Source organism: Nymphaea colorata, chromosome 11 (assembly GCF_008831285.2).
Source record: "Nymphaea colorata isolate Beijing-Zhang1983 chromosome 11, ASM883128v2, whole genome shotgun sequence".
Lineage (NCBI taxonomy): Eukaryota > Viridiplantae > Streptophyta > Magnoliopsida > Nymphaeales > Nymphaeaceae > Nymphaea > Nymphaea colorata.
Genome location: NC_045148.1, coordinates 5,979,474 through 5,999,016, shown reverse-complemented (window position 1 = coordinate 5,999,016; position 19,543 = coordinate 5,979,474). Strand labels below are relative to the sequence as shown.

At 37.7% G+C, this 19,543-nt stretch overlaps 1 protein-coding gene across 1 annotated transcript; it reads right to left on the bottom strand.

Annotated features, from left to right (window-relative positions):
• Positions 1–3,082: 3,082 nt before the first annotated feature.
• On the bottom strand, positions 3,083–10,745 carry LOC116264888 (beta-glucosidase 44-like). The gene is made up of 11 exons (XM_031645332.2): positions 10,355–10,745; positions 10,037–10,095; positions 7,929–8,004; positions 6,830–6,901; positions 6,656–6,743; positions 5,631–5,883; positions 5,008–5,123; positions 4,659–4,876; positions 4,496–4,527; positions 4,295–4,397; positions 3,083–3,574 (listed from the first exon to the last, which is right to left on the bottom strand). Exons 1-11 carry the CDS (start codon positions 10,617–10,619, stop codon positions 3,294–3,296), a joined length of 1,563 nt encoding a protein of 520 aa, XP_031501192.1. The 5' UTR covers positions 10,620–10,745; the 3' UTR covers positions 3,083–3,293.
• Between the last annotated feature and the right edge of the window lie 8,798 nt (positions 10,746–19,543).

Below are 19,543 nucleotides of genomic sequence, written 5' to 3'. Positions count from 1 at the left end.
AGGAAGAGTCAGAGAGAGAGAGAGGGAGGGAGTACTGTTGATTGTTGAAGGAGGAAGGAAGGTGGAGGTTGGGATTTAAAGGGGTGGAAGGAGGTGTTGTACGTGCCATGGCAGATTGAGTCCTTGTTCATCATCTCATCTAATGCGGTTCGTTTGCTATGTACATCCAAATGCGGTTTTCAGACTTGCGTTATCGATTCGTTTAATACATTCAACTTAGAATCAAATGCTTAGTCTTCTATCAACTTGGATCTGTATTCCGTAGATCGAGGAAAATCGTTCTTATTCTCTCTCTATTCTGCATTTGGCTAAGATCAAGTGTAGAAGGCATGCAGCAATAATCGCACTGTGACATCTTAATAGAAATTTTACTCTTCGTTGTAACGACGGATTAAGGAACTTATGAAAATTGTCTTTATTTTCTGATGGCAATGGCGGAGGCATGTGTTGGCTTGTGCGGGCAACTGCCCACACTGGCCAGCACAAATTTCCTTATTTACGTATTGATGTGTCATACCCATTTGCCTATTTACATATGGGTGCCCCATAAAGGTTTAAATTGCTCGGCAATTGTTCTGCCCCTTTCTTGCAGCCAGAGATTGGAAAAAATTGGCAATATATTAGGTGATATTATTCAACAATTTAGCAAAAAAACATGGTGGTCCGAAATGACATAGTTTATAAGCAAAAGAATTCCAAGATATCCAATTTAATGAGTCCTTGTGAAGGGTAAGGAAATTAAATTTCATGAATTAAACAGATAAGAATTAAGAGAACTCAATCCGATGCGCGGCATTTCAGGGGAACTCAATCTATAAGAGATCCGAATTGGTGAAGGATGCCGAAAATGTTGTATCCGATCACATAGGATATAGTTTCCCACAAAATATTTAGGACCCTTTTGCTAGACGATAAATTCACTCTTACTTGCGAACAACAATTCAAATTTTTTAAAAATGATCCTGTTCTATCCAATTAGGGATGGATTTACGGACTGTTTTTTCTTTCCTTTTTTTTTTTCTCTGATTCTGACGTCCTGATTCAGGGAGGGAATCGGACTCGAGTGACCAGGCCGACCCGGTCTTATTTTTGCAGCCTATCTACCGCTGGTTCAGCGATGAGCCGATTTATTTTAAAAAATTAATATTATAGATATATGTAAAGAAAATATATAAAATTAAAATTAACTTTCTTTTTTTTTTAATTGGGCCAGAGATGGTTCAACCTGGGCTTGGACCTGAGCTCTGCCCAACCCAAGATGGTATCCGGCCTGACCCATGACCATTTTCTTGGCCCAGGCATGGCTCGACCCTTGCTAAAGGCCTAAAAGGCCGATGGCCCTCGCCCGACGCCCATCCTTAGGTTAAGAAATTCTACTAAAGTTCAGGAATTGATCTTTTTTTTTTACCGTCAGCTTGCCTTTTTGCATCTTTGCTGCATCATCGATAAATTACACCTCTCCTCTCGTTAACACCACTTGCACCATGTACCCAGTTGAAGAACTGACTATTCATAAGGGTGGGCGTCGGGCCGCGCCGCCGGTGTCCGGGCCTGATGGGCCAGCCTAGATCAGCTGGACCCAGGCCCGGTGCTTTAGAATTATTTTTTATTAATAATATATAAAAAAAATATTTTATATTTTTATAAAAATAATTTTTTTATTAGAATCAAGCCGAACCAGGCCAAGGTTTCGGGTATCGAGCCCGAGTCCAGGCCAGACTTGTCACAACCGAACTGGGTCAGACCGATGCCCACCCTTAACTGTTCATAGTCCTGCATGACCGGGCGTCTAGATTTTCCATCCACAATAAGCTTACACTTCACTATCACAAACACACAGAGAAAGAGAGAGAGAGAGAGATCTGATTGATACTTTGGTAAGAGACCAAAATTATTCATTTTCTAGTTAGCATTTATGATGTATGTAGCACCAACGAATCTCTCTCTCTTTCTCTCTCTCTGATTGGTAAATACCAGACTACTTTCGTAAGAGACAAAAACTAGACCCACTAAAAATACTTACTAAAAGTAATTTAGTAATCTAACATATGATCAGTTTGGACAGAGTGCATGAGGACATAAATTATTCAATCCTGAAGAACAAAAAACTGTCAAAATTTCTAAGTGAAGTAGTCTTATGAAAGAGTATTAGAAAGCCTTTCGCCAAATCATATGGAACAAGTCTATCGATCATCGGACTTCTAATGAATCCAATCCACAAGGCATGGGTGACTAAAAACATTTCACCTCAATTGGATACATTTGTATTGATTTTGGCCAGAGGAGGGGCACCTCTCTAGCTGGCCGTTAACTTGATTTTTCTTTCTTTCTTTTTATTAAAAGCAACCTGTTGATTTTGTCTTTAACAATTTACTACTACCTAGCTAGCAATACTTTAGGTGATTTTGCAACGCAACAGTGCCATGTTATATCCACGTCCTCAGTTCAAATGTTAGAGAGTGTTATATTGTTGGTATTGAAGAATGATGAGTTTGAAATTAAAAGTACCATTACGGAGGTTAAGTGGAACAATTATTCTCTCTCTTTCTCTCTCTCTCTCTCTCTCTCTCTCTCTAAGGAATTTTCACCTTTGATGAGAGGGAGTTTTTATTAAGCTGAATGGTTCATGTTAAAAGTTTTGCAGCACAAATAATTTTCATTATGTTGTGTTTCAAAAGGAATTCATTATGGTTGTTAGTACTAGACAAAATCACAGACAATAAATAGACAAAATAGATGGTAAACTTTAGGAGGCGTTCGGCAAATGGAACAGCTTGTGAGTGTGCCATGAATCTACCCCAAATATTTGAGCAGATTCATGGACACCTTGTTCTAGTTGTTTGATGAATCTACCCTAATCTTTGGTGCAAATTTATAAAACACTTACATAGTGTTCCAACTGCCAAATGATCCCTTAAACATGACATTTGTGCAAAAATGAAAGCAAAAACTATGCAGGTTTTAGGATGTAGTTTTGAAACCCTTGCTGATGTTATTTGGCGAAAGTGAAACCAAAACTAAGAGAGCCTAATCTTAAGACCCTTACTGCCTGCAACTTCAGATATATGTTATCATGCGAAAGTGAAAGCAAAAACACTATAACTTCATATATAGTCTTCGATACCACTATCTATAAGGGACACAACAAACAAATTCAAAGACTGAAACTCAAAGAAAATTGCCGATTTCTGCAGTTCAGCTGGCAGCATGCTGCTACTGGAGCTAGTTCTACTGCGGCTACTACTATTACTGGGGATCAGAAGTTGGCCCAAGTCTTGGAATCAGGCCAATGTCTAGTTCTTCCGATCACGTCGAAGCATCTCCTGAAACCAATAAGCCGACATCTTCGGGTACCTCTTTAGGTTCGAGAAGTCCACATAGACCAAGCCAAACCTCGAGGTGTAGCCCAATCTCCACTCGAAGTTGTCAAGCAGAGACCATGCAAAGTATCCGACCACATTAGCTCCATTGTCGATCGCTTTCTTTAGTTCAATGAGGTAGCTCTTGTAGTAATTTATCCTTAATGTGTCATGCAATCCACCCGGGAGAGTAACATTTCCAGGTTGGTCCATTCCTGCATATCAAATTCTTCCTTCAGTCATCGTTAATCATAAATAACCCAGAAGAAAATCATGTGTGCTATCAGGTTTATGTTCATTGCAAGAACATGAACACATCACTAAATTTATCTTATAAGCTAAGCACACAGGTACAGGTATGGGTTTGGGTTTGAGTACGGAGAAGGTGGTTGTAGTATCGCAACTCTAGAAAATTTGGGTATGCGGATATTTATCCAAAAAGAAAAATTATGTTTGAACAAGATATATCTACACAAGTTCATATATATGTATATACAAAATTTCACAAAAGTACAAATTTAAGATGAAATTCATACCCAATACATCATGAAGACAATGTTTAGAACTCCAAACAAAATAAAAAGTTGTATTTTGGATCGTTTCCGACCCAAAACCAATCCAAATGTATCAGTGCCATACCGCCGTACCAGTACTGGTGCTTGGGCAAAACTGCTCTACTTATGTGACTTAGCTTATAAGTTAACATGCATGTGCTAGGAAGAGCTCTACCAAATTATGCAGCAGAGAACACCCTGGGATTGGACTCTAAGCATTGAGGTGCTAGCTCCAATCTCTTAATTGACACAGCTGTTATTGTAGTGAAAAGTGATGTTAAAATTGATATATATATATATATATATATGCATGATTACATTCATTAGAACTAATAACAAAAAGATGAAACGGATCAACTCTTGTGTTAGAGAATCACTCACCATTTTCAGATAGAATCATGGTTGGATTTCCATAACGTTCTTTGACATATGTCACGGCCTTGTTGATACCCCATGGCACAATGTAGAGCCAATATGAGTTTGCCTGATCAATCAAGCATTAATCAAGTTATACATTAGTTTCTTTTCCAGATTGCATGTTGCTAGATATTGCTAGTAAAATTGAAGTCACGAGTTCCTTACCCTTGGTCCAATAGGCACCCCATGGCGTGCATCTGTCAAGGATCGAAATAGAACCATTAATTCATATGCAAAGATTACATTATTCAAAGTGATCGATGAATATAAAACTGGGAAATAAGACTGTGACATGATAGAAAAGAGGTCCGGTGCAGCAAATACGTACAAGCAAAACCATCATGCCAATCGTTCTGGTAGCCTACTGGTTTCTGGCTGCTCTGAACCTGATTATACATGTAGTAAGCAGTATACTGGTTGACACCAAGGAAATCGATGGACCCCTTTACCATCTTAACTTCTTGGCCGCTGAACTTTGGAAGGCGTTTTCCAACGATGTTCTGCATTGTTTTTGGGTATTCGCCATACACGATGGGATGAAGAAACCTGATTTTTGTTTCAGTTCAAGACAATGGTAAGATGTTAATCTGGTTAACTGCAGCTTGCAAATGCCAAGCACAAACCTGCAACAGCAGCTCTAATTATGGAAGCTTAATCAAGTTATTGATGGTACTCACCAACCAATGTGGAAGTCCCTTGCTCGTTGGGCAGCGAACTGGTCGGCCTTCGAATTAGTGAGAGGTTCATACCACACAAAGTCTAGAAGAATGCCAATCCTGCCTTTCTGAGTTGCCTGTAAACATAACATTGATACTGAGTTGAGGATTGAGGATAGAGAAAAACCTGTGCACTGATATTGCAATATTTTTGAAAATAACAAAATATTAAGGGAAAAAACAAGAAAATAGAAAAGAATTCATGCGTTTTTTGCAGCATTATTTTCACGTTTTTTCTCATTTTTCAATTTTTTTCTTTTTAAGAATTAATATCATCATGTATTCAAATTTGATCTTGTAAATTATTTTATCATCATTAAACATTTGTTTTCACTTTTATCTAGTTTTACTTATGTTTTCTTATTAATTTCTGATTTATTTTACTTTTACCTAATTTTTTGCAAATTTTGCATTTTCCAAAGTTTTCACAATTTTTCACAAGAGTTTTCCAATAAGAAAACTTTGAAAAAAAATCTCCAATAAAAATCTCGCCGTTAAAAACCCGAGAACGATATCTATAACAATGCATAAATTAAATTAGCCTCTTCATGGACAAGATAAGGCTGCTGTTTGCAAAGATGGACCTGATACTTAGTCCGATATCTTTCAACTGCCGCTGCATGAGAGAGAATCAGATTATGTGCAACAATGTATGGTTCAGTAGTGGAGTCTCCTGCTGTGCAGTTGCCGTTAGGCCGGGAGCACCTTGCTGGTGCAAAGAAGCCATTGTCATAGCCAAGAGCAGCAACAACCCTGGGCTCATTGAAAGTCATCCAGTTCTTCACTCTGTCTCCAAAAGTCTTAAAGCAAAAATCTGCATAATCTGCAAAGTCCTTCCTGAAATGAAGAATTGACAACATGATGGGCATACTTCTTACAGAAAACCGCTTTACTATCTGAAATTAAGCAACGTTGGCAAGCTGGGTTTAACAAGGTCATGCCCAAAGGTACATCTAACTTGTTAAAATTTTTCACAGAAAAGCTTCAATATGTGTGCTTCTGCATATTATGTCACAAAGAACTTAACATGCATAGCAGTTATCCAATCTGTTCCTTGTAAATCCATGATATTATTGCACCTCATTTTCAAGTTAGCACTATATTGACATATTTAGTCACAATTACACCACTTTAGTGTTTGAAATTAAGCAACTTTGGCAAGCTGGTTTTCTGGGTGAGTGGGGTTTCCCACCACCCAGAAGAAGGCCGAAGCCCCAACTATCCAACCCCTTATCTCCCCAGGATACAGGGTGTTTTTTTGGTGCCTCAGTGTGCCGCCATGCCGTGCTTCAGCTTGCACGTCAATAGCTCTCTTTTTGAAGCACAGAGTGTTGATGCCATGGGAATTTGAAACGGGAACTGGCCGTCTCTAGGCCCCCACCCCGACCATTGGCCAACCCCCTTGGGGATTGGCAAGCTGGGCTTAATAAGGTCATGCGTAAAGATGCATCTTACCTGCTAAAATTTTAAGTTCAATCATGGGGAAAACCTGAAGGTATTGTCGACAATTCAGACAAGGAAAAAAATGCATATGCAAGAACAGCCACGGATGTTAGTAAGACTCCAACTCAATGTATTAAAAGGCAAAACACAGATTTATGTAACTTACACGACTCTGCGGCTAAGCAGTCCTTTGTATTTCTGCTCCAAGGCGTCGGGAAGGTCGTAGTGGTAGAGGTTTGCATATGGGGTGATCCCTGAAAAACGAAGGGTTTTCTCATCAAGTTAGAAAGTACTGGCAGTAACAGAAGGAAGAGAAGAGAAGGATTAATGCTGCCTTCACCTTTCTCCAGCATGTAATCGATCAACCTGTTGTAATAATCCACACCCTTTTGGTTCACTCTGCCCGCTCCCTCTGCGTTATGAAACAGGACATTCATCAATTAAGTGTTTTCCTGGCAACCAAGGAAGAATGTAGTAACAAAAGTAGAAGGTTATAATGCCATAAAAAACCGCTTTAAAACCATCACCATATTGAAATTATTCACGAAGTAACAAACTTTAACTTTCATCAATGCAAGACTAAAAAAGAACATATAATTAATTGATTATCCTAGCCCACTCTAGTGGATCCTAATAAATGGACAAACCTAGCCGACTCAAGCGACTCGCAAATTGGATTGATGAGTTTGCTAACTATGCATTTGAGATCTAAATTATGTTTTGAACAAAAGATAGCTGTTCTTTTGTCCTGAAGGATTTGTAAGTCTTCAGTTATATATATACGAAACATTGTAGGCGCAAATGGAATTTTAGTGACTTGATTAACAATATTATTAACTAAGGATGTGTTTGATAGCCTAGGATTTAAGATCTGGGTCTGATCTGAGATCCCTTTTACGTGTCACCCACAAAAATGGGATTTGAGATCCTTATATATAATTCATGCATCAAATTTGACGTGGGATGCACTGGCAGAGAAAGAAAAATTATCCAGAGAGGCACTAATTCACATATTTTTATATTTGAAGTGGCATTTACATATATAACAAAATGAATAGTAAAAGACCTTAATGCAAAAAATGAAGGAAAATTGAGGGGCTGGTGTAGGCAACTGCCCACACTAGTCTATATGTGGCTCTGCCACTGGTCAGATGGTAGGGGATCTGAAAGGAGGAGGTCAAGGACCCACATCAGGCTTGTTTTTTCTCTCTTTTTTTCACCCTTTATTTCAGGGTGTCCTATCATTTTTCCATTGCCCTTGCCTCCGAGGTTCACAGAACACACTTTGGGATCCTTCTAAGATCCAGGAAAGCAAAACATTGAGTCGTGGCAGCGACCATAGGTTTCGTAACACAAACCCTCATAGTGCAGACCACATTACATGTTTAATCCTACTAAAAAAGTAAAGAGAAAGAGATCAAAGTATCAAATGTGATTGCCTGGAAATATCCGGGACCAAGATATGGAGAATCTGTAAGCATCCATGTTAAGCTTGACCATTATGTCCACATCTTCCTGTTCACATAAAAAAGAACAAAAAAAAAAAAAGGGTTAATACGACACATTGATATTATGCCGAAGGCCAACAAATGAGCAGAAAAATATCGATTTTTTTAGTAGTAAGGAGGTAAAACGGTTGCAACTAATAGAACATGTATTAGTCTATTGAATGTAATGAATCAAGATAAATATTTAGTCATTTTTAGACCAAACCAGACTAGCCAGACATCCTTACCGTTTAGGACACCATACTTAAAATCATTTTTCAAAAAATAAATTTGTGGCTTTTCATGCATTATATCGATGTCTTTTTTTTTTTTCTTTTTTTTAGTGACATGACATTTTAAATATGAACTTGGGAAAAGAACAAGGGAGATGACTTGAGGGTCGTTTCACATGCTTCCAAAAATTTGTCATTTTCGCTCAATAGTCTGCCTCATTTTATTATTTTTTATTGATAGTATACACTCTCATTTTTGGCACCTTCTAATAATAATACTACCAAAGTTCTGCCTTGTTATTAACAAAGGAACACAAGGACGTACAAATTGATGGAAAATGACAAGAATGGAAGACGGTTTTCTAGCAGTACAACTTTGACCAAAATACAAAGTTAAATAGAAGTTATCATGTTCTTTTGTATGCAAGCTTGGAATGAATTTATTGATAGGGGAGCATTCCTTTAGGGCGGCGTGTTTGATAGACTCGATATCATATCTAAGATTGTTCTAAGATCCCATGTGTATGGGACCAACAACAAACATCAGATTTTACGACTGTGAATTCGAAATCCTCAATTTATGGCCAAAACCTCAAAATTTCAAATATGTGATTGTGTTTTCCAGTTTCTGATTTGAAAAGCTCGGAAAAGGACTAATGGATGGTTTTGTGAGTGAATCGGTTATGAATCATCAAAAATGTTTAAAAATTAAATAAATAGAAAAAATACATAAGAATAAACTTAAAATATTTTTTAAATAGTCAGACGCTGACAGGTGTCACTGTTCAGTGAGTCATGACATTGGATTCGATTCTCCACATATCCGAAGCAAACGGGCTGATTCCAGGCATATCCTTGCAACCAACGTTATAATAAAACTGTACATTCGAGAAGCAATCGTTGAATTAAGATCGATCTTCACTATCCTATAGTTTATGAGTAATGATGACAGTGGTTTCATTTGAGATCGATAAATTAAAAATGCAAGCACTTAAGTCTTAAATCCATGTTGTACAGACAATCTATGGTCATCTAAAAATTTGAGATCTAGAAATTTAAGATAGTGTTTGTAGTGCATTAAAAAGTGTGCATTATCTTAAATTCAAGTTACATATTTAATACGGTGGATTTGGATTTAAGACGGAATAGAGAGTGTTCGATGTCACTATATATATATATATATATATATATATATGAGATCTTGGTGACCACTTTTCAACAAATACACTCTGAGATCTCGGATCACCTTAGCTGCAAATAATTTCTCCCTGTTTTCTCCAGTCCAAGTTTTCCAAGAAAAACATGAGAAAAAGGTCTAGAGAAAATTTTTTCCAAGTCTCAGTGACGCACCGGGGGGAAACAACCCCACAAGAAATTTACAAACGGGGAAAAAGATAAAATTCTCCGTGCTGTCGCTGGTGGGGACCACACAGTAAATGATGACGTCACTAGTACGCGGCCACGTGACTGCCGGCTCCTTCCCCAGCAGGACGGAGACCAGGGAGCGCGCCCGGATAAAACAAAATATCGCGATATTTTCAAGAGTCATGACGATACTTTACAGCCAAGCAAACAAGGAGAGATTCTCTCACGAAGTCCTCCTTCCTTTTTTCGTGTTTTCGGCTCATGGTTGCTTCTACGTGAATATATAATTACTCTATTCCCTTTAATAATTATTTGTACGAAAAATTAATAGTCACGAAAACTACCAGTACAACCAACTGCAGACCTGAGAGACGAGTCTTACCAGACTCGGCATTAAAACGATAAAATAAACGTTAAATTGAAGATAAACTAAAAGACTACAGGGAGTGATGGACGTTTTACCTTGTAGCGATGGTACTGGTCCACGGACACCTCTCCCGTGGCGCCCCCAGCAACGATCCCTGAGCACAACCACACTCAGTAAAACAAAATAAATAAACAACACTTTCTTTCAAAGAAGATGAGTATCAAATAAGCAGCGTTTCATCTTCCTATTACTTTTTAAAATAGTGGTTTTCTTGCAGAAAACGCAGATGAACACGAGTAACAACACTGGAAAAACTATTTTAAAAATGTCACATCCTTCTGGATCACTACGCCCTTCTCAGAAACGGAGCAAAAACTGAAAGAGAAATCGAGAGGGTGAGAGATTTCATTCACCTGGCTTTTTGACGAAGACGTCCCAGATGCTGGGGCCTCTGCCGTCTTTGTCGGCCATGCCCTCCACCTGGTAAGCCGACGTCGCCGTCCCGAAGACGAAACCCTTGGGGAAGCTGCCCCTGTGCAGCCCTCCGGTGTCGAAACGGCCGGAATCCGGCCCGGCCGCCTGCGGGTCATCGTGGGCAGCCGAGCATTGCTGGAAGCACAGAGAGAAAAATAGGAAGGAGAAGAACGAGAGTGAGAGGTGCTTCATGATCTTCCCCATTAACAGTAGAGAGGAAGAGATGAAGGTTGAGGGAGAGGGCGACGGAAGATGAGGATTTAAAGAGAGGGGGAGTGCCTCTCCTGCACTGAGGCCTCGATTATCGTGCCCCGAGGATGGAAGCAGTGGATGATGTTGTTTTCTAGTGGGTCCTCCAGTCGGGCCCTGCTAGCAACCTCTTTTTCCGTGTCTTTATCGATGTCACGGTTTGAGACGAGCTTGTAATTCATTTGAAAATTGAAACCAAAATGGAACAGAAAAGCGGCCAAGGTCACAGAATTGATGTTTCGAAAATTTAAAATAGATAGAAACGACCTACCAGTTCCTACTCATATCCTTTTGCTTGGAAGAAAATAGCTACGAAAAGAAAAAATTAAAAAAAAAAAAAATCAGGTGAGAGAGTTTGAAAAATGATTGTGGTCACAAAAAATTATATATATATATAATCAGTTTACCTTTGGCTGTTCAGCTCACCCATGAAGATCTTTTGAACAATCAGGCCATTGAAAAGATCAATGAGAAAAAAGTGTGAGTGAGATAAAACCACATTTTTCCATTTGTTTTTTTTTTTCAACCATCCATTATAATGGAACCGAGAACCTTTATGCGTGTGATAGGTGACTTTGGATACTCATTTGGATATATATATATATATATATACTCATTTATATATACTTATTTGGATATATATATATACTCATGGCAACCAAATATAGATATTTATATTGAGAAATTTACGAAAAAGTACATACCATTTGAGCAAATAACAATTCACAACTCAACTTTTAAGAATAATTTATCCCTCGACTTCTTCTGCGTCCATCAAAAACTACTGTGATATAAAATTGCAAAATTAGTTCTCTCAAACAGAAGGAGTGGTTTTCCTATGAATACTTCTATAATTTTATACAAAAACTTAATGTCCTTGTTCTGTCCAAACGTAGTTTTTTGAAAATTATTCTCAAAAGTTGAGTACCTATAATTAACTTTTACTGGTTGAATAATGATTTACTATTTGCCCAAACATCAAACTTTTTTCAGTAGTCTTTTATATTTAAAAAGGAAATCGTTGGAAGCCAAATCTGTAGGCTTGGGCCGCCATCGGGTACCCGGCCAAGTCGGGTTGGAAAAACCGGGTTTTGGGCTAGGCCCGGGCCAGATGACGCAGCCTGGGTCGGCCCGGCCCAGCCCGATCCGGCCTGCTCGCCCTCCGTCTCCTCCCCCTCCTCCTCCCCCTCCCCCTCCAACCCCTCCTCCTCCTCTGGCGACATGAAGGCCGGCACTCCTGGCACACCATCTGCATCCTGGACAAGGACGGCGACGGCAAGATCGCAAGGGCAACGACAGCATCTCTGATGGCGACGATAGGATCTCCAAAAAAACTTTTTGTGGCTGTGACTTCGCTGCTTGGACCGTCGGACGGCGATGACTTCGTTGCACAAACGGGCCGGGCCCGAGCCCGTGCTGCGGGCCCGACGGGCTGACCTGGCCCGATGCCCACCCCTATAAATCCGGTGAATTATGTGATTTCTCACAACTTCTTAAGTCCAAGCCATCTTTTTTTTCCCTTGAATATAATTAAATGTGACAGTAACTAAGAGGACAACATAAGAAAAGCATAGACCTTAATTTTTCACATCTCTATATTTCCAAACACATGTATGCTTTGTATAAGGACCAAATTGGAACCTACATTTTTTAAATCAAATATGGACCTCACTTGCATAAGATGAATAAAGGGAGTAGGAAAATCCTATTTTGTAGAACTTGGATTCGAATTCCGGTAGAATTTAAGGGACCTGATTCAAAATCAAAGCCTATACTAGAATTCTATATTCTTGACCAAATTGAACTAGTTTGATTGAGATTGTTGTAGTGGCAGAGCAGAGCCAAAGGGTGGCCAATGGGGCACATAAGGGCCCTCTTAGATTTTTCAAAGATTTTAATACATACATTGATTATTTTTTTAAAAAAAAAAAATACTTACATTGGTTAGAATCTATGAAAAGATGTGAATAGTCCTCCCACTCCAACACCACAAAAGAAGAAGTAAAGTTGTGTTTGATTCCTCACGAATCTCAGATCTGAGGGAATCTCAAATCCACGATAGCTGAAATCTCCAGTTGTATCAATCTATATATTCAGCACTACCCCCAACTTGGATTTCAAATCTACACTTCAATGTAAAATACATGGTTTTGCAATCGGATGGGGGGGGAGGAGTCGGATTTGAAAACCGCTGATCTTAGATCCATGGTAATCAAACGCAACCTAAAAAACATACCAAAAATATGAACCGACCCTCTTGAATTTTTTTTGGGGCTTCCCCATTGGATTCGAGTTTACACGATTAGATAAGTTGGACCCATAGGCCAATCTCTGCCACTACGTTTGGTGCATGAGTTATCCAGGCACACACACACATATATATATATATATATATATATATATATATATATATATATATATATATATATATATATATAAAGTTATCCCATAAATATAAGCAAATCTTGGATAAAACCAACTTGAGTTGTCCTCCATAATCGAGCAAGGATACACAGGTGGGGTCAAGGAGATGAATAGTCTCCCCTCCGATTATGTGATGGTGGATTCCACCAAATACAAGTGTTTGTAAATCATCCTTAAGGGTAAGGCTGAGCGTTGGGACGGGCTGGCCCCAAGTCCTTGAAAGCTTGAGCTTGAACTCGACTCCAACTGTAGTCCAGCTCGATAAAATATGCTCGTGAAATTTCAAAACCTTAAAGTTCTATAAAATTTGAAAAGACATACGTTTCAACCAGCAACTGACCTACCTCTTGGTTGCACATGAGCCAAGTCGAGCCGAGTTGGGCCAGCTTGAGCTCGAGTCGACTCAGGGTACTTGAGCTTGACCTGACTTGAACTTGAGTCGAGCTTGATAGAACAAGTTCATGAAATTTCAAAACTTTCAAGTTTTATAAAATTTGAAAAGATGTATGCTTCAATCAGAAACTGACCTGCCTCTAGGCTTGCACATGAGCTGAGTTGAGTTCGAGTTAGGCCAGCTGGAGCTCGACTGGACTTAGAATACTCGAGCTTGAACTTGATTGAAACTCGAGTCAAACTCGATAGAACAAGCTCTAGCTCAACTTGACAATACAACATCGAGCTCGAACTCAATTCGTTTAACTCGTTTTATGTTAAGCATGTATTGTTTCTTTTGACTTGTTTAACTCAATTAACTTAACTGTTACTTATTTAACTATTCATTTACCTATTTTTTCATTATAAGTCAACATTTATTATGTAGCCAACCGAGTCGAATTTAAATGAGTTGAGTTCTTTGAACTTGAACTTGACTCGTCTAACATTTCGAGCATATATTTGAATGAGTTGAGTTCCAATTGAATTTTGAGAAGTGAGTTCAAGTCAATCTCGAACTGGCTCGACTCGTTATGCAGCCCTACCTGCGTCGGTTTTACCCCATTAACTGTGTCATTCCCTCGAAGGCAAAGACAAACTTCGAAATGGTATGATCTTCAAATTGAAACTGGTGATCAAAACAATTTTAACATCCACAGCACACTCTCTGGCGGTGATCTACCGTCATATGATCTGTCACAAACTCAGCTCGCCGGTGAAAGATTGGATCCAGACTGGGCATCATCATCCTTGCCTGGACCACCACCAACCATGTTAGTGGGACCAAAATGGACCATGCTAGCTAGCCAGCTTCCAAGCGGACCTTACAAGGGTCAATGCGCGTGCACTTTGGCCTATTCTGGCGTTCTTTTCTTTTTCCCTTTTCTTTTTTTTTTCTGTCAGTGTGGACGTGAGGTTATCAGTCTATTGGAGTGGGCCTAGATAGATCGGATAATGTCAATACATTTGATTGGGATCCAATATATATCCTTAAAAATATCATATGTAGAAAGAAATTTATAGTATTTAAACGATCAAGAAATAGGATCGGTGGCTTAACTTGAGCTTGACTCGGCTCAAGTGCAACCCTATAGGCAGGTCAGTTGCTAGTTGAAACGTGTATCTTTTCAAATTTTAAGATCCTGATTTTGCATGACAAACAGTGGCAGAGCCACATGGTAGCTGGTGTGGGCAGCTGCTCACACCAGTTTCACAAAATTTGCTTATTTTTATATTAATAATTTCATATATTTAGTTGTTTGTATATATAAGTGCTCTTTAAAGTATTAAGATTATTGAACTAGTGCCTCCACCAGCCAAAATTTCTAGCTCTGCTAGTGATCACAAATGTTGATATGTGCCGGCGAAAGTAGCAGCTACATTTTTGCACATTGTTGCTTCTCCAATAAAAACTATTCAAATCTATATTTTTTCTTGGTTCAAATGGTAAATCTATATATGTTGTTTCAAATTAGAAATATAATCACTACTAATTATGTCTAGTGGAGTAATACTCATATAAATCAAAATGAGGATCATGTTCTCATTGGCCCACCAACTTAACCAATTGCACTACACCCTTCGAGATGCGTTATGGAAAACATTAAAATGTTTTTAGTTAAAAAAATAAAGAATAGGACCGCAGAAATAAATAAATTGCTACCCATTATATTATAATGCCTATCTAACATTATTTGGTAACGATAAGACCTCTTGCGGTAGACTCCACTTTAATGATACTGTCCTTTTCGGAGGTACCTTTGATGTTCTATACTCTTATAACCACATATATATGTATATTACATAACTTGCTGAACCATGTTTGTGTGTGTATATATATATAACCCTTGAATTTTTTGTAAAAAAATATTTTAAATAATTTACAAACATTTTTAATATATTTATATAAACTATTTTGCTTATTATAAAAAGACTATTAAATTTTAAAAATGACCAATTTAATATATGCATCATATTTTTAAAGATCATATCAATAAGATTAAATTATAAAAAGAATACTTTAAACATCACATTTAAATGATTTCGTTTAGTTCCTGAGCCAATGGACTTGTTTATATATATAAAAAGAAATTGGTAAAAACCAAACCAATAGGTCAGGGACAAAAACCAAACCCTTTAATTTTTTAGTAAAAAATTATTTTAAATAAAACATAAACATCATCATATACTTATAAAAACTATTTTGATATAAAACATGCTTTAAATCAAGTTATTTATATGAAAATATTGATTTTCTATCATCAAAATCTTGATGCTATGAGAGCCGTCCATTTTTCTTATTACCAAAACACTACTAAAACCCAAAAATGACCAATTTAATATATATTTTGGTAAGCATAGATTTCAAAAAAAAAAAACTTAAAATATCATATTTATTGTAGATGAAATAATATAGTGAATATATATATATATACAGTTGCTATTTAAATTTTTTTTAAAAAAAACGAAAGGTGCAAGCCAAGAGGGTCAGAAATGTCATTTCAGAACTCTATGATAAAAGAAACACTGGAGCGGAAAGAATCCACAGGACCTGTCATATTGACGTATTGCCAACCATATCGGCCCGCCGAAAATCTGTGCTATTTATGTAATGATATCGACCCATTACCTTCGTAGGGCAAGTTAGTTCTGGAAAACCCATCTGTTGGCGCCCAACATCTTTCTCCTCGTTTTTTCTTCTATTTCATAAGTGACGAGTTTCTCTTCTCCCATCAACATTCCAGGGCGATCATCTCGTGGGGTCATCAGTTCATATTCTTTTGCAGCACTGACGACGGAATTCATGATGCTCAGCTCCGGTGCAGTTGAAGCGCTGAGACAGCTGAAGCTCGCCTCGCTCAACTCAATCTCAGAACATTCGGCTCAAGCTTGACTCCAACTCAAATCCAACTTGAATTCTCAAGATCAACTCACTGAAGCTTAGTAAGGCTGAACTGGAACTCAAATCAAACTTGGATTCCCATACTAAGCAATATTAAGAACGTCAACATATTTTGAACTAAAAATCTAATAAGAATCACCACTGAAGGGCACCTGATCTATACACATTTATTAACGATTATAATCTACTAGATGCCAGATGTTTCCCAATGACTAAAAAATAAAATTTTTTCACTATAAGTAAAACAAGCAGAAGCAGTTCCACACAATTCCTGGAGTTGCCACTCGCTTACATGATTCACTAAGTTGATGTTCGATGATGATGAGAAAAATGTCAGTGTTATGCTTCTCATTCCTTTTCACGGCACTTGGTTTGATCAAAACTGAGTTTTCCTCAAACTTAGTGTTGATGGCACCTAAATTAATACTCCAAAACCTTGATTTTGTTGGCAAAACCCGATTTTACCTCCAAAACTTGGCTTTGAAGTGGGCCATCCAAACACTCCTTAAGCATTCATGTAGTTAGACAAAGGCAATCAACGTGAATGATCAACTACCCGCATAGAATATTATTATCTTTGTGTACATTAGACTTGTTTTCCGTCAACTTCTTTTAACCATACCGAGCACTTGCCGGAAAATAGTTAAGTATATATACTAAAACTTAACAGTAAGGCGTTATTTCTGCATCAAATTAAACTAGTCAGATGCATTTCCATGACAGTGTCAGCTACAAACTTGTTGCTTCCAAGTAGTAACTGTTTCTTAAATCCTTCATAGGGGGCAAAATATGGCCGAACTTTTGTTATAAATCAGAACTTTTTCGTGGTGTTCTCTCCGTATTGCTCCATTATCGGGGTTGACGTTCACAATTAAAAGCAAGTCTTAGTGCATGGCAGGTAGGGCCGGGTTGTGCTGGTGCAGAATGAACTGTGCTCGGTTTGAACCTCCAATATATATATATATATATATATATTACTTGGGAGCCTTTTTTTTATAGCTCGGGCCCAGACCTGGGTCAGATACACTAAAACAGGCCCAATGCCCACTCTTAATGGCCGGGTGCATATATTCATTATGAAAAATAAATAATTACGGACCAAAAGTAAAACGTGGCTGGGCTAGTGGAGTTAGATTCCTCAAAAACGTGGCTTTCAATATAAAAAAAAGAATAACCTTTTTGCACTACGAGGTATATCTTTGAGTAAGGAACCAACCATGGGGACGAGCATTACATTTGTTTTCGTCACAATAACGTTGCTAATCATATTAATAATGCTCTTTTACTTTTTGATTAAAGTGAAAGGATATTTTTATTTAAATAGAACAGCACGAATAAAGTTTCACGAGCTATTCGTTCAGCAGTAAAATAAAAATGTAATTGCAGCTGGAGCCTACATGATAAAAATAAAAATGTCATACCCCTTTGCGAATTATCCAAAATAAGTCAATTCTTAAATTGAAAAAATTTCATTTTAAAATGAAGGACTTAAATCTCGGGCCAAGATGCTGTTTTTGTAATTATGTGATACAAATGTGGTAGTGAGTCACGAAAAACAGCCCAAGGATAAACGCAATCCCGGAAAAGTAGACCGAGTTGCTTGCAACACCCTAACCGACTCAGCATATATGCACCAAACGGAAATGAGAGACATTTTAGCAATTTATCAAATAAAATGAACCTTTTGGAGAAAACGGTTCTGGTATGGAGAGATGGAAAATTTTGTCTTTAGTATTGACAATTTAATAATGGGAATTGGTCAGCCCAGGAGTCAGGTTCGGGTTGGAGTGAACTCGAAATCCGAGTCTGCTTGACACTTAAAACTTGAAAATTAAATTAAAAAAATTATATTTTAATATAAAATAATTTATAAACATGATTAATTATAATAAAATATTATAATTATATATAATAATCAATAAAATATGTATTAAAAATTTTTTATCGAATTGTACTGGGCTTAGTCAGGTCCACTCAAACCCAGTGCCTCTTTTTCGAGCCTGTCAGCATTAATTGACATGATAAGCCTCTTTTAGTAATTTTTCATATTGATATCATCAAATAACGGTGGTAGGCACCAGCCTGAGCACCCGTACCCCCACCGACTTCTGCCAAAGACTAAATTTGGACATTGGAGTTGTTCATAAGCTAGGGTCGGCCGGGTTAACCCGAATTGACCAGGTAACTTATTTAAAATATTATTTATTTAATATACATTATTACAATTAATTATATGTATATAGTATACTATATTTTAAATATTTATATTATATTACAACTTTTATGTATATTTTATTATAATCGAGGCTAATCGATTTGAACTACACTTCATATTGGATGAAACGAGCCTACCATGGAACGGACAGCCATCATGCGGCTGCCTAGAATTATTTATTGTTGGATCGACGTCAAAATGGCCGGAAAAAAAGGGGTCACAAGAATGAGTACGTGAAATTAGTCTGAATCGGCGGTCAGCCCACTGAAAATCAAATATTGAGTGCTGCTAAAAACTGCAAAATGACACCGCACTCATTTACACCCATGGCATTTTGCTGGCCTCCTTTGTATAGAATAGCCGCCATCGAGTCCACTTTAGGCTCTCTAGGCGCACACCACACCAATTGAAAAGACGTGGTAGCAATTACTGGCTCCTAAAATCAAGGCGAGAAGCTTTCTGGCTACGATTGATTTGGCTCATTAACTACGTCCTTTGACGGTAGAGGGAAAGTTTCGGTGAAAGGCTGCCATGCTGATTTTTTTTTTTTTTTTTTTTTTTCTGTTGAGGGTTTAGGTGTCTCACTAGTGATGTCAATCTATTGGATTCGAAATGAAACATACTTTTGGCCGTATCCATTTTTTAACATATTAGATTCTAATTTGTATGTGAATGAAAGAAAAGTTATATCCAAATTTAGATGTGAAAGGCGATTTTACAATTTGAATTTGATTTTTACAATTACATCTGGATCCACATTCGAACTTTGAACCAAATCTGACCAATTTTCAAAATATAAGGGTGTTGGCTATAGGATGTTTATTTAAAACAAAATCTGATCAGAATTTGGTCAAATATTTATATATGTCCGAATCCAAATCTGTATCCATCTAAATGTATGCAAAG